Here is a 24,496-nt window from a genome sequence, read left to right on the forward strand (position 1 = left end):
TTTATACCTTTTCCTCAGAAATTGAAAAGTCATGCTGAAAAAAAGACTGCATCTGAGGTTTGCCAATGTTGTGTCTTTGGGGGCCCATGCCTTAGATGTTTTCTCCTCGTCATGAAGGTCCCCAACACAGTAAACAAAAGCTGTTGTGAACAACTGTTTTGCCTCTGTTAGACTTGATGTGTCAGCAATGTGCTTGAGGCCTATTACAGGAACAAGCCTCTGCATGGAAACTGACGTGGCCTAAGTCTGTGAAAAGTCAGGTTCATAATATAGAATAGTGCTTGACTGTAGTGCTACATGCTTTGACGCTACAGCATGGGCCCCTGAGCAGCTCCAGCAAAACACTACCGCTGCTGTTCATTGCATTATGTGATCAAGACACCAGCTTTTTAACATACTTATAAATGATCTAGAGATGGGAATAACTTGCCAAACTTGCCAAATACTTCAATGAAACAATTGTAAAACTACGAAACAATCTTCCTCAGAACACCACCGATATTGAAAACTTCATCAATGGCCTGGACCCAACCTCAGGAGAATACCCAGCGGATCAAATCTGGTCAAAATTCGCTCTCCTCACCGCCGAAACAATTACCCGTGCGATTAATAGAGCCTCCAACGCTCATTGCAAATTGGACACCTGTCCCAGCTACCTAATAAAATCCGCCCCCCGATCGCTACACAGAAGATCTCACTTCTCACCTAAACTTCATGCTCCAACAAGGTCTCTTCCCCAAGGAAAATGGCAACATCCTACTCACCCCCATACCAAAAGATACAAGAAAAAAAACAAATGAACTCACCAATTACCACCCAGTAGCATCTATTCCACTAGTAGTCAAGCTGATGGAAAGTATGGTAACCAAACAGCTTAACGATTACATACACAAATTCTCTATACTACATGAATCTCAATCAGGATTTTGCCCCCGCCACAGCACCGAAACAGTATTAACCACCCTCCTGGCCAAATTCAAGCAGGAATTAGCAACAGGCAATAGCATACTTCTCCTCCAATTCGACATGTCTAGTGCATTCGACATGGTAAACCATAATATACTACTAAAACTCCTAGACTACTTCGGGATTAGTAGAAATATACTCAATTGGATCAAGGGTTTCCTAACCACCAGAACATACTAAGTGAAATCAAATTCAAATATATCATCGCCGTGGAAAGCAGACTGTGGAGTACCTTAGGGATCACCACTATCACTGATCCTTTTCAACCTAATGATGACCGCATTAGCCAAGTCCTTATCCACCCAGGGCCTCAACCCATTCATCTATGCAGACGACGTTACTATATACATCCCTTTCAAACATGATTTGATAGAAATCGCCAACGAAATCAACCTCGGCTTGCATACCATGAACTCATGGGCAAATGCATTCCAACTAAAACTCAATACAGAAAAAACACACTGCCTCATCCTCTCATCCCAATACAATACAAACATACCCACAAACTTAATCACCCCAGATTACGCCCTCCCTATTTCAGATAACCGGAAAATCATCGGTGTCACAATCGACAGGAACCTTACACTCGAGAGCCAAGTTAACTCTACAATCAAGAAAATGTTCCACTCTATGTGGAAACTTAAACGCGTGAAACCATTCTTCCCGAGGGCAACATTTTGCAACCTGATACAATCAATGGTACTAAGCCATGCCGACTACTGCAACAGAATTTATGCGGGATGCAAAGAACAACTCATAAAGAAACTACAGACCGCTCAAAACACGGCAGCCAGGATTATATTTGGAAAATCGCGATTCGAAAGCGCCAAACCCCTTCAGGAAAAACTACATTGGCTCCCAATCAAAGAACATATTACTTTCAAAATCTGCACACTGGTCCACAAAATTATCTATGGTGATGCCCCGGGATATATGACTGACCTCATAGACCTGCCAACCAGAAACTCAACCAGATCATCACGAACATACCTAAATCTTCACCACCCTAGTTGCAAAGATCTCAAGTACAAATCAATTTATGGATCCAACTTCTATATAAGCACGCAACTCTGGAATGCACTACCAAAAGCCGTAAAAACAACGTCCAACCACCTCATCTTCCGGAAATCACTAAGACCAACCTGTTCGAAAAGGCATACCCTACTGACCCAAGTTAAATGCCTGAACCCCGCAACACAAAGAAACCAAAACTTGTAATGAACACTATATAACTCCTCTTCTCTATGATTCCCTAATGTGTCTGTAACACATTTATCTCATTGACAATAACATCCCTCTGTATTTGTTTCATCACCGGAGGTGGCTAACGCCTCACGGTACTATGTAAGCCACACTGAGCCTGCAAATAGGTGGGAAAATGTGGGGTACAAATGTAACAAATACATAAATAAATAACTACTGAGGTAATTAAATTTGCTCATGACACAAAGTTGTTCAGTTGTTAAATTGCAAGAGGATTGGAAAAAATTGGAAGAGGATTGGGAAAAATTGCAAGAGGACCTTAAAAGACTGGGAGTCTGGGCATCCAAATGGCAGATGACATTTAATGTGAGCAAATGCAAAGTGATGCTTGTGGGAAAGAGGAACCCAAACTATAGCTACATGATGCAAGGTTACACATTGGGAGTCACCACCCAGGAAAAAGATCAAGGTGTCATTGTTGATGATATGTTGAAACCCTCTGCTCTGTGCAGTGGCAGCTAAAAAAGCAAGGTGGCTACAAAATTGGTAAGCGGTCTCAATCATAAAACGTACAGGGACAGGCTTATGGACCTCAACATGTATAAACTGGAAGAGGCGGGAGAGAGGGCATATAATAGAGATGTTTAAATACCTCAGTGGCATTAAAGTACAGGAGGTGAGCCTTTTCCAAATGAAGGAAAACTCTGGAATGAGAGGGCATAGGATGAAGTTAAGAGGAAACAGGCTTAGGAGGATCTGTGAAAATACTATTTCACGGAAAGGGTGGTGGTTGTGTGGAATGGCCTCCCGGTGGAGGTGGTGGAGACGAGGACTATGTCGGAATTTAAGAAAGCATGGGGGATAGGCATGTGTGATCCCTTAGGAAAAGAAGAAGCTAGTGGTTACTGATGGCCCGATGATCAGAAGCAAACGCAGGCACTAGAGGCTACTGACACCATACTAGCGCCTGCATTTGCTACCACCCCATGATCAGAGCCCCAGAGTGCGTTAAGCAACACGCTCATGGGCTCTGACTGCAACTAGCATGCAAATGCATGTTAAACAGGGCTCTTATCGCAAGTAGCATGCAAATACATGCTAAACATATTCCTCCCCAATGATCAGCGGGCAGCGTGCCAAACATTGGTGCACTGTCCGCGGCAAACCCTACTCCAGCTCGGAGTTGGCGTTAGGGTTTGCAGACCAATTGGGAGGAATGGTGAGCCCTGTCCAGCATGCACTTGCATGCTAGTAGGCCCCCCATTCCCCCCAATAGAACCCCCACCCACAGGAGCAGGAACCCCGACCCTCCCACCCCAAGTCAGTGACACAGGGGCTGAAAGTCCGGTGGACTTCCAGTCCCCCTGACCTCTCCCGAAACAAGTTCATGGGGTGTGCTGGAGATCTGGTGGATCTCCAGCCCCCATAACCCCCATCGCATCCCCCCAAAAAGCCCTGATGGCCCAGGGGACTGCAAACCAAGACCCCATATATGGTGTGAAGCTCTGCCCAGCACATACCAGGATGCACTGGGCAGGGCTGGGTACCGCCATTTTCAAGGCTGTGTTGGAAAATGAGGGAGTGTACTACTCCCTCCTCCAAAAAAGGTTTTGGGGGCGGGGAAGGACACTAGACCACCAGGTTGGGGGGGGGGGGGGCTTTGATCGTGGCTTTTTGTTTTGGGGGGGGGGGTGAGGTGGCACTTGTGAACTTGTGTTGGGGGGTTTGGGGGGCACTAGGACACCAGGGCCTTGCTGTTTGGGGTCTGGTGGTCCCACGGTGCCTCCCACACTTTACCATATGATCAGAGATAATAGTGTGCATAAATGTGCACGCTATTATATCTGATTATGGGGCGGTAAAGCCCCACGCTGTTACAGCGCTATTTTTAGAGCGATGTTTGGAAGAGGGGCTTTCAATCATCTGGGCATGAGGAAGGGCAGACTAGATAGGCCATTTGGCCCTTATCTGCTGTCATGATTCTATGTTCCTAGAATGTTAGGGATTATTAGGAAAGGAATGTAAAACAAAAATGAGAATGTTATAATGCCTTTATATTGCTCCATGGTGCGACTGCGCCTCAAATACTATATGCAATTCTGGTCACCACATCTCAAAAAAGATACTGCGGAATTAGAAAAGGTACAGAGAAGGGCGATGAAAATGATAAAGGGGATGGGATAACTTCCTTATAAGGAAATGCTAAAGCTGCTAGGGCTCCTTAGGTTGGAGAGGAGATGGCTGAGGAGAGATATGACAGAGATCTATAAAATACTGAGTGGAGTGGAATGGATAGAAGTGAATCACTTGTTTACTCTTTCCAAAAATACCAGGACTAGGGGGCACACAATGAAGCTACTAAGTAGTAAATTTAAAACAAACCGGTGAAAATATTTCTTCACTCAACATGTAATTAAACTTTGGAATTTGTTGCCAGAGAATGTGGTAAAAGCAGTTAGCTTAGCAGGGTTTAAAAAAAAGTTTGGATAATTTCCTAAAAGAAAAGTCCATAAGCCATTATTAAGATGGGGAAATCCACCGCTTATTTCTGGGATAAGCAACATAAAATGTATTGTACTGTTTTGGGATCCTGCCAGGTACTTGTGACCTGGATTGGCCACTGTTGGAAACAGGATACTGGGATTGATGGACCTTCAGTCTGTCTCTGTATGGCAATGTTTATGTTCTTGTATGGAGTAAGATATTTGAACAGGAACAGAAGCAGGCCAAACATAGTATTAAATCCCATAAATAATAATGCGCCTGATACTCAAAGTGATTTAAGTGGGCAGGAGAGGTTTCTGGTGTCTAGTGGGATGGAGTTGGAGTGGTCCACTTCCACTCCTGCCCCATCAGCTCCAGCTCTGAAAATGGCAGTGCTCCTAGTGGTATTCTCAAAGATGAAGAAGGGTCGTGGAAAGGTCTTGGGGGGGGGGGGGGGGGGGGGGTTGGTGCAGAGGGGTGGGTTTTGGGTGGGGCTTCCACTGTGGTAAAGGATTGGGTGGAGGGGGGTCAGGGGAGATCAAATTGGGACATCCCCTTATGCAGGTCCTGGTAGGCATTCAACCAGAACCTGCAAGTGTCTTATGGGGGTCCTGGCTGAATATCATCTGGGACCTACATAAGTAAGAGCGGTACACTCTTGGCTAGTGATGGCCTAAGCATTGAATATTGGGTCTAATTCTGCCTGTAGCAGTCAGCATTTAAAAAATGCTGTCACTGGCTGAATATCGATTCATGTGTAAACTATATAGAACTAAAATTCAAAATCGATTGGTGATATGTGAAATGAAATTCAACAAAGCTATTGTCCATTTTAATAACTTTGTTGAATTCGTCTTTGCCTATTAAGCAACATTGCTTTTTTTTTTTAAATGATTTATCTATTGCACACTTTTGATGTACTGCCAATCTATTCTGAATTTTAGTTCTGAGTTTTAGTTTCACATTATTTATGTTTTTTTATACATGTTTCAGACCCCTGACACAGGCAAAAGCTGAAAACACAATCTGTGTTAGGTCAAGAATAGACCATTCTTGATTTATTTCGTGGTTCCTATAGCTCATTCTTATCTCCATGGCCAACTTGTGTTCCCTGGCCATGGTTTTGTTGTTATTAAAAAAAAAGTCATTAACATATCTTTCAGTGAAAAATTAAAATATCTAGAAAGCTGCAATAAATACAGTTCAATTTGATAAGTTAGAGAACACTGCCTCACACATCCGTATAAATCAGGGACTTATACACAGTGGTTCTCATATTCTGTATGTAAACAAGTTACCTCTGGTGCAGAAAGGTCCCTCAAAAGCAGTAAGGTTGCAGTCGCAGGTATAATGACTATATCTCTCCACACACCGGCCCCCATTAAGACACGGAAGCCGTGGGTTATAGCAGTGGCCTGTGCAGTTCAGGAGTATACCCTCTGTATCATTGACTCGGCCTTCCAGGTCCAGGGTCACCCCATTAATCCTCAGCCCTCGAAGGCAGCCAAGAAACGGCTTCAGCTTGTACTCTGCAGAGCCTGCATAAATGTTTTTAAATGGATCTCAACAAGTGCATAAACACATTAACTGAAAGCTTTCAAGAGAGTCTGGGTTAAAGATGAGTTTGGAATTCATGTCCCAGTACTTCCCATCAGTCACGCTTCAATGCTCTTGTTTTACAAAAGTCTCTTAACTATTTAATCCCCCAAATGATCAGCTCTCAGCACAAAGGCCCAGATGCACAAAGGTGCTCTGTATTTCCACAACATTAAAAATTTGGAAATACAGAGCAAGTCCCATAGCAACTCACATGCAAATGAGCTGCTCGCAAAAGCAGCAACTCGATAGGGGGGAAGCCAGTCAGCTGAGCATGTGCAGAACAGCCAATCACTAAGGAAGCGTGTTCTGGGTAGGGTTACCATATGTCCGGATTTACCCGGACATGTCCTCTTTTTGAGGGCATGTCCGGGCAACCGGGCAGGTTTTGCCAATCTGCCCGTTCGTCCGGATTTCTGGACAAACGGGCAGGCTGGTGGGCGGGCGGATGGCCTGCCCGCCAGTCCAGAAATCCGGACAAACAGGCAGATTGCTAGCCTCCCCTCCCCTCACTTACTAGTGCCCTGGTGGTCTAGTGACCTCCTCCGCCTTCGGGGCACGAAAGAGCCCCCTCTTTCCTGCCTGAAGCGCTGCCCTGCACGCATCCTTCCTGTTGGTGATCCTCGGCGCCGATTCAAAATGGCCGCCGAGAGTTGGTGACCTCGTGAGACTGCAACTCTCGGCGGCCATTTTGAATCGGCGCACAGATCACCAACAGGAAGGATGCATGCAGGGCAGCGCTCCGGGCAGGAAAGAGGGGGCTCTTTCCTGCCCCGAAGAGGTCACTAGACCACCAGGGCAATAGTAAGGTAAGGGGAGGGGGGCGATGACAGGGTACGTGAGAGGGGAGGGGAAAATGTGACAGGGGGTGGAGCGAGGGTGTGAAAGGGGCGGGGCAGGGTGTGTGGTGGGGGCGGGCGGGGTGTGAAAGGGGACAGGGCATGTGTCCTCCTTTTTGGGGGACAAAATATGGTAACCCTAGTTCCGGGTGGAGTCAGCATTGGCTGGTTAAGTGCCAATATTTAGCACTTATCCAACCAAAGTAACCGCATACATAGAACCACATAAAAGTCAGTCATCATACCTTTATGCGGTGCCCCATAGCCAGTTAAGGGCTGAATATCGTACTTAACTGGCTGTGCTTTAGCCAGCTCTGCAAACCTGGACATTCAATATTGAAGCTCGGACATATCCTTCACCCCCCCCCCCCCACCACTCCCCCTCTCCAAATGCCTGTTCAAAATGCAGCTTTCAGCTTTATCAAGGAAGGATACTTTCATACAGTTGAATCATGAAGATATAACACTTTTTAATTGTGTAATAATTATAGAAACTGTACTTTGTAAATAGTATTCTGATATTTCGATATCAGGCAAATGGTCTTGATGCAAATATGCTTGCATATCAGAGTAAATAAATAATACAAACCAGGGTTCTCTAGAACTCGACTTCGCTAACTAAAAGAGTATAAATAGCCAAAAGTTACAAACAATTCGCTTAAAGTAATAACAATAATAATTTTTTGTGTGAAAGGAGAAATTCTCAGAGGTTGTAATCACCCAAGCGGACAGCCCACGGTAAGTTAGGCTATTCCTAGAAGGTGGATGGGTTTCTCTATCATAGAATATCTCCAAATATATGCTCCCAATCAAATCAAATAATCACCACACTTATGTTGTGTATACCATTTATAAAATCACAAACAAGCTCTCTATTTATATCCTATGGTAAACTAGGAACTTCCCTGTACAAATATACAACTGTCTCATACTCCGTGGTTAACTTCACAGCAGTCAAATGTTCTTAAAAGGCCAAAAGGCATACTTGCTACTCTATGAAGTTTCTTATACCCTCTCTGCCTTGCTAATAAATTCAACCTTATTGTGAGTGCTTATGTCCTCTAGTGTACAGATATTATGAAACATGCCATTTTGCAATACTCCAATATTTTTTTTCAAAATAATATCTGATGTATCAGTTATATCCTATACCTGTACATGTAAGGTTTTTAATACATAATGATAGAGAAAAGCACAATAAAGGCACAATAAAAAGACACTTCTTGGAAGTAGAGATAGTTCCTAGAAATACTAAAGTTCTTTTAAACGTGTTCATTGAAAAAACATTCTTGAAAGAAGGGCGCACTTATCTCTGCGCTGCCAGGTGTGTGCATAACACCCAGCTGCAAGATTCGGCGTGAACCAATGTCTTTCGCTGCTGATTCCAACGTAGTGGCAGAATACCATCTGTGTTCAACCCTGCAGGGTTTCGAAACTCTCTTTGTCAGGGACCCAGAATATTACTGCCTCCTGCTCCAAATAAATGCCCTTTGCGCCAATTTTTTAATGAAAATACTACTAACGATCACTCGATAGAGTTCCTGTTTTTTAAGCTCCCCGGAACCAGAAGTAAAGGGGTGCGGAAGATCACGTATGACACCAGCTCCACATACCAACTGCATGACAGTGATTGGTCTTCCCTAAAGACAAGGAAAATACTCATTCTACATACAGTTAGAAGACTTGTTAACATGATAATTAGAAAAAGTATAAATTTTTACAAAGAAGTATCCAAAGGTAAATAAAATGTAAGTACCAATATACACAAAATCCCGCCCACCTACCCTGAATCCTGTTACTACAAGAACAATATCAGTAGCGGACTAAATCACTGTGTTCCATTCAATAAAATCATTCAATCCATTTGGAGCAATGGTATTTAACTCGAAAATCCAATATTGTTCCTTTCTGTCGATCACAGCATACTTCTCGATACCCTGTCCTCACTTGGATTCCAGGGCTCTGTCCTTTCCTGGTTCTCTTCCTACCTCTCCCTCCGCACCTTTAGTGTTCACTCTGGTGGATCCTCTTCTACTTCTATCCCTCTGCCTGTCGGCGTACCTCAGGGTTCTGTTCTTGGTCCCCTCCTCTTTTCTATCTACACTTCTTCCCTTGGTTCATTAATCTCATCCCATGGCTTTTCCTACCATCTCTATGCTGATGACTCCCAAATCTACCTTTCTACCCCTGATATCTCACCTTGCATCCAAACCAAAGTTTCAGCGTGCTTGTCTGACATTGCTGCCTGGATGTCTCAACGCCACCTGAAATTAAATATGACCAAAACCGAGCTTCTCATTTTCCCCCCCAAACCCACCTCCCCGCTCCCCCCGTTTTCTATTTCTGTTGATGGCTCTCTCATTCTCCCTGTCTCCTCAGCTCGAAACCTTGGGGTCATCTTTGACTCTTCTTTCTCCTTCTCTGCTCATATCCAGCAGACCGCCAAGACCTGTCGTTTCTTTCTTTACAACATCCGTAAAATCCGCCTCTTTCTTCCCGAGCACTCTACCAAAACCCTCATCCACACCCTTGTCACCTCTCGTTTAGACTACTGCAATCTGCTTCTTGCTGGCCTCCCACTTAGTCACCTCTCCCCTCTCCAGTCGGTTCAAAACTCTGCTGCCCGTCTCATCTTCCGCCAGGGTCGCTTTACTCATACTACCCCTCTCCTCAAGACCCTTCACTGGCTCTCTATCCGTTTTCGCATCCTGTTCAAACTTCTTCTACTAACCTATAAATGTATTCACTCTGCTGCTCCCCAGTATCTCTCCACACTCGTCCTTCCCTACACCCCTTCCCGTGCACTCCGCTCCATGGATAAATCCTTCTTATCTGTTCCCTTCTCCACTACTGCCAACTCCAGACTTCGCGCCTTCTGTCTCGCTGCACCCTACGCCTGGAATAAACTTCCTGAGCCCCTACGTCTTGCCCCATCCTTGGCCACCTTTAAATCTAGACTGACAGCCCACCTCTTTAACATTGCTTTTGACTCGTAACCACTTGTAACCACTCGCCTCCACCTACCCTCCTCCTTCCCGTTCACATTAATTGATTTGATTTGCTTACTTTATTTATTTTTTGTCTATTAGATTGTAAGCTCTTTGAGCAGGGACTGTCTTTCTTCTATGTTTGTGCAGCGCTGCGTATGCCTTGTAGCGCTATAGAAATGCTAAATAGTAGTAGTAGTTCTGTTTAAAACATTCTCAATGTCCCCTCGTCATAGGGTGGGAATCACATGATCTATAACCATCCACTGTAGATGAGAAAACTGATGTTTAAATTTTAAACAATGGGCTACCAAAGGAGCAGTGAGCACCTGATTGTTCACTCTGCTTTTATGTTCAGTCAGCTGTACTTTTCGAATAGTCCGTCCCACATACCACTTTTGGCAGAGACATATGATAGCATATACAACATGAGTAGTCTCACATGTTGTATTAGATCTCATATGATAAGTTTTACCATTCCCAGAAGGGTGATGCCATTGTTTGAGAACAGAACTGACAGTGTTCACAAGCTGTGTGTCCCATGACCGGGATACTCCAGTCGATACTACAGCCAAACTCTGAATGGACCAATTTGTCCCGTAAATTAGGACCCCTACAGCATGCTATACATGGACGTTGTTGGAAAACAGGATGAAAAGACAGCATTTCCCAATGGCGATTAATAGCCTGAGCTATCTGAGGAGCAAGATCTGAATAGGTCAACACACAAACAAAATTTTCCAGAACTTCTCTGGGTTTGTCCAGCAGAAGTAATAGGCGTTGGGTATTATGCTCGATGAATACTGTTGTCAGGATATCCTCCTTCCCTTATACGGTTACATAATTGTTGGGCCTGATGTTTAAATCAAGATGGCGTCGGAGTAAGACCTACCTTTGGGAGCTCCGATCCCAGAGAAGTGGCATCGGGCTGAGAAAACAAAGTGAAGCCTGTACTGTGGCAGAGGACGGAGCTCCAAGCGCACACAATGACCGACGAAGCCCATGCGAGACCGGTGGCCGGCCGACGAAACCCTCGGAGCAGGGAGAGGCAATTTAACCTCTCCCCACGAGGAACCACACAAGGCTCGCCGCGAGCCCAGCTCTACCCGTTCGGCCGGAACTGGGCAGTGAGCAGGTCAAGCTGACCGAAGAACCCCTGTGGAATCGGAGAGAGCCGCAAACCCGGCTCTGCCCCCAGCCTGCCCGGAACTCGGGCAGCAAGCTGCAAGCAGTGACCAGGCCAGATCGAGCCGACCGAAGAATCCTCAGCAAGCCGGCGAGAGATACCGCGACCGCCTCGGAGCAGGAAGAGGCAGTTGTATCTCTCCCCACAGGGGCCTACAAAAGTTCGCATGTCAGTGATCGCACACTCAGCCTTGCCGCCGCTCACTCCGCCCGGAGCAAAAAGAGGCAATCAAGCCTCTCCCCTTCAGGGACCACTCGCCCGCCGGTTCCTGGACAGAAGCAGAGGTAGAGGACCAGTGCCGGCAGACCACCCTGAGGAACAGGAGCTGAGGAAGAGTGAATGTGCTCCTAAGGAGATCTCTGGGGCCTCCGAGGGCTCAGCCGACCCCACCGCGTGGTCCAAGCAACAACAACGAAGGAACGGGAGTGCACAACAGTCAACTCGGGACCCAGATTGTAAGTCCATCACGCACCCTATTGACAGCCCACATCGAATCACTCCAAAATGAATACCGCCAAATTACTCCTAGCGATCTACTCCTTATCATTGATCCATCAAACACTAACCACCCCACTCGCAGATAGTAATATCATACCCATATTCTATAACCATCAAAGATCGTTCAGATACGCCTCACCCCCATCAAAATGACTACACCCTAAACACAGGAAGATCACCAACATGTCGAAAACCACAACAGAAGGAAAGAAAAGGTCCACTCAAACCCACACTAATAAAGAAACAACAACTAACAAACATCCATACAACTCCAAACATAGAAGACCCATACCAAAAAATTAAAGTGGGCTACATCAACGCCAGATCCATAGTAAACAAAACAACAATATTAACAGACTGGATCATGTCTGAAAACCTTGACCTACTTTTCATCAATGAAACCTGGATCCAGAATCAAAAGGACCCAATAATCCTAGACCTATGCCCTCCAGGATACAAAATCATACACTGGACCAGAAAGGAAAAGAGAGGCGGAGGAATAGCACTAATCTATCGATCCCACTTTACCACTGAAACCACTGCCGAGTCCATAACAAATTCAACTTGAAATTGCCTCAATCAGAATCCACAGCAAAACCCTACATGATCATCTGAACTGTGTCTTATTTTACAGTAATTGGAATGAAGGCCAGACAAACTTCATGGACTTCATCTCAAACACTTGTGTAGCCAACTCCAACATACTAGTACTAGGAGACATCAACCTTCACCTGGAAGACCCAAACTCAGCTCACGCACGAGAATGTAAAGAATTTCTCAACCTATGGGACCTCAAATGGCCACATAAGCAAGCAACCCAGGTTAAAGGACACACACTAGACCTTATCTCACATAAACTGTTATTAGTTGGTTCTGGTCTGTTGACAGATATTAAATGGACAGGAACACCATGGACCGATCACTATAAACTAAACCTTTCCCTAAAATGGCAGAAGAAGGGTTCACACCATATACAAGAACACACAACTTACACCACAAGAGGTCACGTAGACTCGAAAACATTCTGGCAACAGATATACAAGAACGAATGGACAGCACAAACGGATTCCGTACACTAATGTATAGAATGGGATAAAAGATGTAGAAGCATACTAGATGAAATTGCATCCTTGTGTACAAGAACCTCAAGTTGACATAACACAATACCATGGTTCAACGATGAATTGAAAAAGCTAAAAACACAATCCAGGAAATTCGAACGAGCATGTAATAAAACAAAAGATGAACACACACTCACCACATGGAAGCAAACACAAAGAAAATATAAATATGCAATAAGACAGACCAAAATATCATACTACAAAACTAAAATTGGGACTGATTACAAAGACATGAAGAAACTATGCCAACTCGTGAACAAACTACTAGACACCACCTTGGTCACCACAACTAATTCAGCCATCCCACCAGCAGACAAACTTGCTAAATACTTCAGTAAAAAATTCGCAAACCTACGCAACACACTACCTCACGACACTACTGATATTGATAACTTCCTTAATGGTTTGGACCCAACCCCTGGTCAAACTTCGCACTCCTCACCGTTGAAACAGTTATCCAGGCAATTAGTAGGTTCTCCAACACTCACTGTAAACTGGATACCTGTCCCAGTTACCTAATAAAATCTGCCCCTGACCACTTCATAGTTGACCTCACATCCCACCTGAACTACATGCTTCAGCAAGGCCCCTAAGGAAAATGGCAATATCCTACTCACCCCAATACCAAAAGACACCAATAAAAAAACAAACGAAATCACCAGTAGCATCAATCCCACTGGCAGTCAAACTGATGGAAAGCATAGTAACCAAACAACTTACTGACTACATAAGCAAATTCTCAATACTACACGAATCACAAGCAGGATTTCGCCCCCTCCACAGCCAGGGCCGGTCTTAGCAAGTGGGGGGCCCTATGCAGACCAATTTGGTGGGGTCCATCCTAGCCCCGCCCCCACCCGAGCCCCGCCCCCACCCTAGCTCCAGCTTTGTGTAAATGGAACTGCAGACCATGACATGGATTTTGAGATGTCACAAGTATTATGTGATATACCTACCAACTGACTTTTTGGGAGGGCTTTTTGCCCATGAATACAGTGGTGTGCTGGAGCAGGCTCTCACAGGCTCGCAAGAGCCGGCTGTTAAGTTTTTAAGAATTTTGGGAGCCGGTTGTTAAAGTAGGGCCCTCCATGGCTACTTTAACAACTGGCTCCCAAAATGTGGGCTTGGGCCCCCTGCTGAATTCTCTTTTACTTTGCTGCTTCCCGGCTCCTTGTTTCCAGCTCTGAGCAGCAGGCTGGGATTTCTCGAGCATGTGTGAGAAGTTCCAGCATGCTGCTCAGAGGAAGACGTTGGGAATGGTGGCAGTCCATTTATTGGCTGCCAGCAAAGGTGTGCCTAGTGTGCCTACACGAAGGGAGGGAGGAGAGAAAGACAAGTGTTGCTCCCCCCGGCCACCCCTGGCCCTTCCAACTGCAGAGCTGGATATGTCCGGAGAAAGAGCCTGTTAAAAATTTACCAGCACACCCCTGCATGAATATGAAGGATACTAGATTTATCAAGAAGAGCTGTAGCCTGGATAGCTGTTCTGCATATATTATGAACAACATGAACGGGTCTATGGTTTCCAGATTAACAGCATGGCTACAGAACTGTTTAACTAACGGAGTTTTTCCTTCACATTACTATTATTGTTTTAACCCCTACTCCTAAAAACCCCAAGGAAAATTTGCTAATTACTGTCCAATTGCATCTATTCCCTTATTGGTGAAAATAATGGCAGGGTATATTGTTAAATTGCTTTATCTGGAAAAATTATAGTACAGAAAATAGTTGCACAGGGTAAGTCTTTATTAAGTCTAGGTCAAAATGCGATTGTTATACATCACTGTCTGGTAGCATATTATCTTGGTTCCATGGTTTTATTATCCACCTTATAAAAAAGCTAATAATCATCATACCTGGCTTGCCTTTGAATGGCAGTGCAGGAGGCAGTGGCACAAACTTGCTCCAGCTGAGCAGCTCCACTTCACTTTATTTTATTTTAAGTCGACTCGCACCAGCGATGGCGATGGCTCACCTCCAACCAGGCTCCAGCTTTTCCCTTCCCGCTCAGTGACTCCCGCCGGCCGCGCGGAAACAGGAAATACCTCATGAGAAGGAAGGCGGGACGTTGAGCGGGAAGTGAAAAGCTGGGGTGAGCCGTCGCTGCAATTCTGTCGGGGGCCGGGGCCGTCGCTGCAAGCCTGCAACTGTCAGGGGCCGGGCCGTCGCTCCTACTGTCTGTCGGGGCCGTCGCTGCAACTGTCGGGGTCCGGGGAGGCGGGAGCTGACGGCGGGCTCAGCGGTGGGTGGGCACCGAACCAGTGGCGGACGCGCAGCGGCCGAGCGAGATCAAATCATGATGCGGTTCGAGTGGGGGTCGGTCGGAGAGGCAGAGTTGAGGCGCGCCATGCGGGGACCCCTTAAGCGCGGGGCCCTATGCGGCCGCCTTGGTCGCCTCTGCCTAAGACCGGCCCTGTCCACAGCACTGAAACAGTATTAATAACTCTCCTAGCCAAAATCAAGAAGGAAATAGCAATAGGTAAAAGCATACTCCTCCTTCAATTCGACATGTCTAGTGCATTCGACATGGTAAACCATAACATACTACTAAGACTACTAGACTACTTCGGGATTAGCGGAAGCACACTTAGCTGGATCAGGGGATTCCTGACCGACAGAACATACCAAGTGAAGGCAAATTCAAACATATCAGCACAGTGGAAAGCAGATTGCGGAGTACCTCAAGGCTCACCACTATCACCGATCCTCTTCAACCTAATGATGACCCCGCTAGCCAAGTCCTTATCCAACCAAGGCCTCAACCCTTTCATCTATGCAGACTATGTCACTATATACATTCCCTACAAATGTGAATTGACAGAAATCACCAACAAAATCAAGCTCAGCTTGAACATTATGGATTCATGGGCAAATGCATTCCAACTAAAACTCAACACGGAAAAAACACACTGTCTCATCCTCTCATCTCAATACAATGCAGAAAACCCCATAAGCACACCAGAGTATACCCTCCCCATCTCAGACAGCCTGAAAATCCTCGGAGTCACTTTGGATCATAACCTCACACTGGAGAACCAAGTGAAGTCCACAACTAAGAAAATGTTCTACTCAATGTGGAAACTCAAACGTGTGAAACCATTCTTCCCGAGGGAAATATTTCGCAACTTGATACAATCAATGGTACTAAGCCACGTAGATTACTGCAACGGAATTTATGCGGGATGCAAAGAACAAATCTTTAAAAAACTTCAGACCGTTCAAAACACGGCAGCCAGGCTCATATTTGGAAAAACACTATTTGAAAGCGCAAAACCCCTATGTGAAAAATTGTACTGGTTACCAATCAAAGAACGTATTACTTTCAAAATCTGTACCATGGTTCACAAAATTATCTATGGCGAAGCCCCGGGATACATGACAGACCTCATTGACCTACCAACCAGAAACACATCCAGTTCAACACGAACATACCTAAATCTCCACTACGCAAGCTGCAAAGGACTTAAATACAAATCAACCTATGCATCCAGCTTTTCCTACTTGAGCACACAACTGTGGAACGCATTACCAAAAACCGTGAAAACAACATATGACCACCTAAACTTCCGGAAAGCACTAAAAACTAACCTGTTCAAAAAGGCATACCCTACCGAACCAACATAAATGCCTAAACACGGCAACACAACGAAACCAAAACACCTAATGGCTTTACATAACTCTCACATTCGACGACTCCCAATGTGTCTATTCCAATGATCCTTCTACCACAATATCACATTGTATTTGTCCTACTGAAGTCGGCATACGCCTCTACAGTACTATGCAAGCCACATTCAACCTGCAAATAGGTGGGAAAATGTGGGGTACAAATGTAACAAATAAATAAATAAAATGTATCATCCGAAGAGCAAATGCAATGTGGCCACAAAAACTGTCCCATAGGCAGGGAATTCTTCATCCGCCATGGGTGATGACTTGTACACTGAAATAATGAATTGCGATCTCTTGTTTACAAAACACTGTCACTGCAATTCCTTCACCATCCAAGTATCAAGGAAAGATAATCCATCTTTTTGACATTTCATGGTAAATTTCAGATGAACAACTAAAGAATTCAACCAAGCCAAAAATTCTTGTAAGTGTTGAGCTGAAGCACTCCAAATGAAAAAAAATATCATCTATGAAGTGATGCCAGACTTTAATATGCTGAAACCATTCAGAAGCATATAAATGCTCCTCTTCGAAACGGCTAACATATAGGTTAGCTATGCTAGGGGCAGCAGCTGTACCCACAGCCACCTCATGCTTTTGAAGATAAAAATTAGAATCAAACAAAACATAATTCTTAAACAACACCATCTGTGCAAATTTCATTAATAAAGGCGTAGTAACCTGTTCTGTTGTAGATCTGCTAGATAGTGTATGCAGGGCCGGTCTTAGGCAGAGGCGACCAAAGCGGCCGCATAGGGCCCCGCGCCTAAGGGGGCCCCGCTCTGCCTCCGCTCCGACCTCCGCTCGCCTCGGACGACCATCCGCATCATTCATGATGATCCCGCGGCTCGGCCACTCCACTTCTGGGGAGGGGAGGTTTCATGATAGCATTGTGCTTATTATTTCAATCAGTTTTTTTGTACAAGTTTAGCTTCATTTGTCTTTATTTGAAATTTCATAAATAAAAAAAATTTCTAAAAATTGAATAATCTTATCAATGGGGTGGAGCTAGGGTGAGGGCGGAGCTAGGATGGGGCCCCACCAAATTGGTCTGCACAGGGCCCCGCACTTGCTAAGACCGGCCCTGAGTGTATGAAGCACTATTTCCAGCGCAGCTTCCTGCGGAATGTTAGAATACAAAGATTCCACGTCCAAAGATACAAATAACATGTCTGAGGTGAGTTTATCCACTGTAGAGAGTGCTCTTAAAAAATGTGATGTATCCTTGATATACGACCTGGACTGTGCTACAAAAGGTTATAAATGTAGATCCAAAAAATGAGATAAAGGTTCTAATACTGTGTCTCTTAAGGACACTATCAGGCTTATTTTCGAAAGGGAAGGATGCCCATCTTCCAACACAAATCGGGAGATGGGCGTCCTTCTCCTGAGGTTGCCCAAATCGTCATAATCGAAAGCCGATTTTTTGCATCCTTAACTGCTTTCCATCGCGAGGACGACCAAAGTTCACAGAGGCGTGTTGGCAGTGTATCGAAGGCGGGACGGGGGCGTGGTTAAGAGATGGGCGTCCTCGGCCGATAATGCAAAAAAGAAGGGCATCCCTGACGAGCATTTGGTCGACTTTACTTGGTCCCTTTTTCTTCACGACCAAGCCTCGAAAAGGTGCTCGAACTGACCAGATGACCACTGGAGGGAATCGGGAATGACCTCCCCTGACTCTCCCAGTGGTCACCAACCCCCTCCCACCCAAAAAATAAAATATTAAATAACATTTTTCCAGCCTCTATGCCAGCCTCAAATGTCATACCCAGCTCCATCACAGCAGTATGCAGGTCTCTGGAGCAGTTTTTAGTGGGTGCAGTGCACTTCAGGCAGGCAGACCTGGGGCCCCCCCTGGTGGTAAATTTGAGACCTTCAAAACCCACCAGAAACCCACTGTACCCACATCTAGGTGCCCCCCTTCACCCATAAGGGCTATGGTAGTGGTGTACAGCTGTTGGGAATGGGTTTGGGGGGATCAGCACACAAGGTAAGGGAGCTATGCACCTGGGAGCAATTTGTGAAGTCCACTGCAGTGCCCCTTAGGGTGCCCGGTTGGTGTCCTGGCATGTGAGGAGGACCAGTGCACTGCGAATGCTGGCTCCTCCCACGACCAAATGCCTTGGATTTGGTCGTTTTTGAGATGGGCGTCCTCAGTTTCCATTATGGCCGAAAACCGGCGACGACCATCTCTAAGGTCGACCTAAATGTTGAGATTTGGGCGCCCCCGACCGTATTATCGAAACAAAAGATGGACGTCCATCTTGTTTCGATAGTACGGGTTTCCCCACCCCTTCGCCGGAACGTCCTTAGAGATGGTCGTCCCCGTTTGATTATGCCCCTCCATAGGGCATCCAGGAGGGTTAGAAAGATTCTTATGCACCTTTGGAACAGTATAAAATACCGGAATCTTTGGATGTTGTATAAATAGATACTTTGCTTCCGTTTTTAGAATAAACCCTTCAGAGATCGCTTCCTTGATGTTAGATGCTATCTCCTTTTGATAGCACATAGTTGGGTCCTGATCCAAAAGAGTATAATAAGTGGTATCATTTAGCTGTCGCATAACTTCATTGAAATACTGAATGGAATCCTTGACTACAACAGAGCCACCTTTATCTGCTGGCCGAATTACTATCGATTGATTTTTTGCCAATAGCTGCACTGCTTCCCGTTCTTTATTTGACAAATTATTATTGTTATTTCTTTAAGCGAATTGTTTGGAACTTTTGGTTCTCTATTTATACCCTTTTAGTTAGCGAAGTCGAGTTCTACAGAACCCTGGTTTGTATTATTTATGTAATTTTCATTACCAGTGGTATAAAGTGGGATAATATAGTTTAGTGCATATCAGGGTATGCATCTTATGTTCAAATGTTCTTATGCAAATAGAAAAAAAGGCTGCAGCATATTTCTATTCTGGAAAAATAACTGGAGTTCTGTTGGAGAAATTTAAGAATTATTGGTTATATGATGTCATAAACATACATTTATGACATCATATAACTAATAATATCTAATAGTTATCGCAGTTTTCTACAGTTTTCTACAGAATCAATACTGCTAACCATCAGGAATGTGCCTTTTGCATCACTTTACTTTGTAATAGTGGGTGCTATTTTGTTCATCATGCATTATCACCAAATAAAATATAATACAAAACAAAATGAAAATTTTCTGTCTGCACGTCTCTAATAAGTAGAGCTTTGTTTCAAGCTATGACACATACTATGATCAAAACTGACCTACCCACATAGAGAGGCTTGTCATATACAAGGTTGATGTAATTCTGATGAGGGGAAGGCCTCACCACCCAGGGCAACTTGTCAACCTTCAATCTGGCCAGCTTTACATTAATTTCCGCTTTGACCTGGTGCCACTCATCATCATTGAAGGGGACAGGAGACCTTACTGTTACGTTCTCATGTCCATTCCCAATGTCATAAGCAAAAACCAGATCCGTTGTTGCTAAAAAAAAAAAAAAATTAAGGATAAATCAATCATAACCTATTTCTTCACACATTTTCTTGTTATGAACATGCTTTATCTTCTATATTTTCTATTAAAAATTTGTCTCCCATTCTCTCCCTCTAAAATAAACACCTCAACTATGCAGGTGAACATTAAACAATTAACATAAGCAAATTACATCTAGTGATAATATCCTTTGCTCTGTTAGAAAATTTACCTATTTGAAGTACCTAACATGTAATATCACAGTAAGCATGCATATCCATAATACCTTTGGCCCACATGTGATACAATACTGGCCAAAGCGACACCAGGGCAAAATATGCTCCTCTGAGATATGGTGTGGGATACCAAATAAGGAAAAAATCTCACTCACTAGGATTGTATTGAACTTGGATAAAGAGGTATATCTTACACATGATCACAAGCTGTGGCTGGCAGGTGGAATGTATCTTTGGCAGCATCGATAGGAATAAATGGACTGCGAGAGTTAGCCGGGTTGACACCTGTGGTCATCACAGAGCCTGAATATTCAATGCCAGGTCATTTCTGGTGACCAGCACTGAATGTCCAACTATTTTTTTGGCTGGTCTCAATTTACACAGCCAAGCCAATCTTCAGTGCTGGCTAGTTAAGTTTGAAACCAGCCAAAGATAGGCCTGCTATTTCGACGGCTGAATTTGTCAGCTAAACTTAGCCAGCGATGCACTATTAGCAGATAGTCAGTTATATCACGTGATATAACCAGTTATCTGCTAAGTGCTCACTGGCAATATTTAGCGGGAGATAACCTGCGTTCTCCTGCTGAATATTGCCAGAAAGCCGCTTAAGTGCCATTTAACCGGCAGGAATGGCTCCTGGTCAGTTAAATGGTTTTAAATATCAGGGGGTGCAGAAATCGTGACTAGATCATGGATGCCGATCCTTATGCTTGCTCTGAAGCAGGGCTATACATACACGTAAATTAGCATTTTACAAACAAAATAGGTTTTATAATATTACCTCTTTGAACCTTACATGCTGCTGCTCTTTTTCTGCACACAAAGGTTTGTGAAAAAGGATGTACTGGCTGTATGTGCTAGCAATACATGTGCACCCCTGCGTGTCTTTATAGGTATTTTACAAAAGGCTCCATGCTAGACAAAGCCTTTTGTAAAATACTGGAGGAAATGTGAACTTCCCTATTCACATTTCCTACATACAGCCTCCAGTATATATACATTTTCTCTGGAGCAACTTGAACTGTCCGTAGAGTCTCACAGTGTTTGAACAGAGTATTCTTATTCATTGTATGAAGTAATTCGTTTTCTAGGAGGAGAGTCATAATCTTGAACCTCAAAGAGTTCTGAATGAGGTTCTTCCTCTGTCTCCAATTTGAAAGGTATGGCATGGGCTATCCTATGTCTCTCGGGTAGTGGAGAAGGTGATAGGGAAAAATAGCATCAACTTTTATGCAACACATAGTTAATACATGTTTGCAGACTGGAGAATGAGGATGGGACCAGCACTTGTGTGTGTCTTATAAAATACAAGCCTAGGGGGTCACGTGATGCTAGGCTAAGGGGAGGATGCCGCACGTTAGAGCTCCGTGGATCCTCGGGTAACATCAAGCCCTTAGCAACATCCAAATCCAGTGAGAAAGCCCAAAAAGCGTAGAGAGAGCGGTAGGAACACTCCTGCAGTGCAAATTTGACAAGACCGCCGGGAAAAGGGCCGGCATGACAACCAAAACAACCAGGAAAGAAGGGACAAGGAGCAACGTGGGAGAAGGCAAGACGGCGGACGCCGGCACCTCGGGAGAATCGGCCTGGGCGGCGGAGATAGCAGCAGAAGTCTCGATCTTGCTGGAGGCATTGGTAGATAACAAGCTGCAGAGAATCTCTGACCAAATAGAACAAATGGATGGCAAACTGGAAGGGTTGAGAACGGATATGTCGGGATTCCAGCAACACTTGTTGGATGTGGAGGATCAGTGTGTGCAGCAAGCGGCCCAACAGAGAGACATGCAGAAAAAGTTGGAAATCCTAGAATCGAAAGTCGAGGATCTAGAGAATTGCTCACGGCGAAATAACCTAAGGCTGGTGGGCTTACCGGAGTCTTTGAGAGAGGCAGACCTAAGACAGTTTTTGGAGAAATGGCTGCCTCAAGTACTAAATCTACAACAGTTGGAGAACAGTCTAAAGATCGAACGAGCACACCGGCTAGGTCTGGCCAGACAAGGAAAGGAGAGACCGAGAGTTGTCATCTGTAAAGTGCTGAATTACACCCACAAGCAGGAAATTCTACAAGCATGGTGACTAAAGGGAAAGATACAATATGAAGCTTCTAGTATGTTGTGCTTTCAAGACTTCTCAGCGACAGTGGCAGCTCAACGCTGGCAGTTTACAGAGGTTTGCAAGCATTTATATGAGAGGCGGGCGCGCTTTTCTTTATTATTCCCCGCCAAACTACGGATCCAGTATGAAGGCAAGCCGCACTTTTTTAAACTTCCTCGTGGAGGCTTTGCAATTCGCAAATCGCATGGCGATCAGAATGGAGGAGGGCAGAGAACTGGCGGGATCTGGTAGTCGACCGGATCTGTGAACAGCAGTGAGGCGAGCAGGTAAGTATGAACATATGTCAGTGGGGGAAGACGGATGAGACGTGGAGGATCAAGCAGCCTTGGACAGTCAATTTAAGATCCTGTTTGAAAGTCTGGGAAAGGCTGGGAAGAGAGTGGTTCTCAATCTATTTTGCCTAAGGGAAGGGTAACTTGCAAAGTTGGAATGTACTGTTTGTATTTTGTAAGATGTTGCGGGGTGAGGGGAGGGGCGGGGGCGTGACCTGTTCTCAGACGAGGACTCAGTTTAAGTTCTTGGGAAGCAGAGAAGGGGGATGGAAGATGGAAGGGTGGGGAAAGCGAGGGGCGAGGAGGGTGAGGGGAGTGGGGTTTGTTTGTTCTCTTTTTTCTTCCAGAGCAGGATTGGGCGAGAGCGGTAATGAGAAGTATTATCAAGACTTGGTATGGATGGGGGGTGCACCCAGGGGCTGGGGGGTGTGGCCTCACAAATTAGGTTATAGCAACATAATTCAATCACAATGGTTTGGAAGCTAGCTGGGATCGCTTAAAATAGTATCCTGGAACATGGGGGGGATCTCATCGCCTATTAAGTGTACAAAAGTTCTACAAGCCATGCAACGACATAAAGCGGATGTGGTGTTTCTGCAAGAGACGCAGAAAATTCCAGAAAGGATGGGTAGAACAGGTAGTGGGGTCCCCGGCAGAAAGCAAAAAAGGGGGAGTACTGATACTGTTCCGTAAGGGATTGCAGGTACAGGTCAAAACGGTAAAGCGGAGTTCTGAGGGTAGATACGTATTAGCAGAAGTGGTACTGGGGACAACATATACATCTTTTGCAATGTTTATGCGCCAAACGTATTTGATCGCAAATTTTACAGAACCATCATAGAGCTGCTGAGCCCCTATCAGGGGGGAAATTTAATTCTGGGTGGGGACTTTAATTTGGTATATAATGCTCAGATGGATAAAACGGGCGCATGGGTCCCCAAGTTTAAGTTATTCTTCAAGAGGCCTACCCTTTCTCTGTACAACACTGGACTTAATTGATGTGTGGAGAGTACTAAATCCAACTCTGAAAGACTACACACACGTGTCTAGAGAACATCTCACACAATCGCGTATTGATTACTTCCTCATATCAAGAGACCTCTTTTTCTAAAGTATCGGTAGCAGAGGTCTCGGATCATTCGTTTATTTGGCTACAGCTGCAGGGAAAAGGGGCTGGGGGGGGGGGGGGGGGGGTTGGAGATTCCCCTTTGTTTTGGGACCCACAATTTAAGGCTTATATAAGTGAAAAATAGAAGGAGTATGCAAGTTATAATAATGGTCATCAACACCAACCTAGTTTATATTGGGAGGCATCTAAAGCGGTGATTAGGGGAGAGATTATAGCGTATAGGGCAAGGTCCAAGAAGTTGGGGGATAAGGAGATTCTTCGGCTGGAAAAAGAAGTCCGTTCTCAGAGGGTTAGGTATGGGGTGAGAATGACACCAGGCAGAAAAGGAGCACTCCTGGTCACGCAGAAAGCATTGAATGAATTGCTCCATCAGAGGGCAATGAAGTCACATCTTTATTATAAGCACCAATTTTTCCTTCATGGAAATAAAGCAGGGGTGTTGATGGGGAGACTGATAAGAGGGAAAGGGGGCAATAGGAGAATTTTGGAAGTATGGGATGATAGAGGCCAGCTCCTTCGTGGGACTGAAGAAATTACTGATCGTTTTAGGAGATACTATGAGGTTTTATACGGGGAGCCTGTTGACAAGGTGCAAGATAGTATGATGTACTTAATTAATCAAACACTGCCTCAGATATCGGATTCGCAAAAAGAGTATCTAAATAGCCCCATTAAAGAAGGAGAATTGATGTTGGTGTTTCAGCAAAGCAAAATACAAAAAGCACCGGGACCC

The 24,496-nt window shown here is 44.8% G+C and overlaps 1 protein-coding gene across 1 annotated transcript in view; it reads right to left on the bottom strand.

Moving 5' to 3' along the window:
• Positions 1-24,496, bottom strand: part of CNTNAP1 (contactin associated protein 1) — a 394,500-nt gene that overhangs the window by 78,912 nt on the left and 291,092 nt on the right. The window contains 2 exon segments of the mRNA XM_030221745.1: positions 5,952-6,191; positions 19,805-20,023. Coding sequence (XP_030077605.1) covers positions 5,952-6,191; positions 19,805-20,023 — 459 coding nt within the window.

Source organism: Microcaecilia unicolor, chromosome 12 (assembly GCF_901765095.1).
Source record: "Microcaecilia unicolor chromosome 12, aMicUni1.1, whole genome shotgun sequence".
Classification (NCBI taxonomy): Eukaryota; Metazoa; Chordata; class Amphibia; order Gymnophiona; family Siphonopidae; genus Microcaecilia; species Microcaecilia unicolor.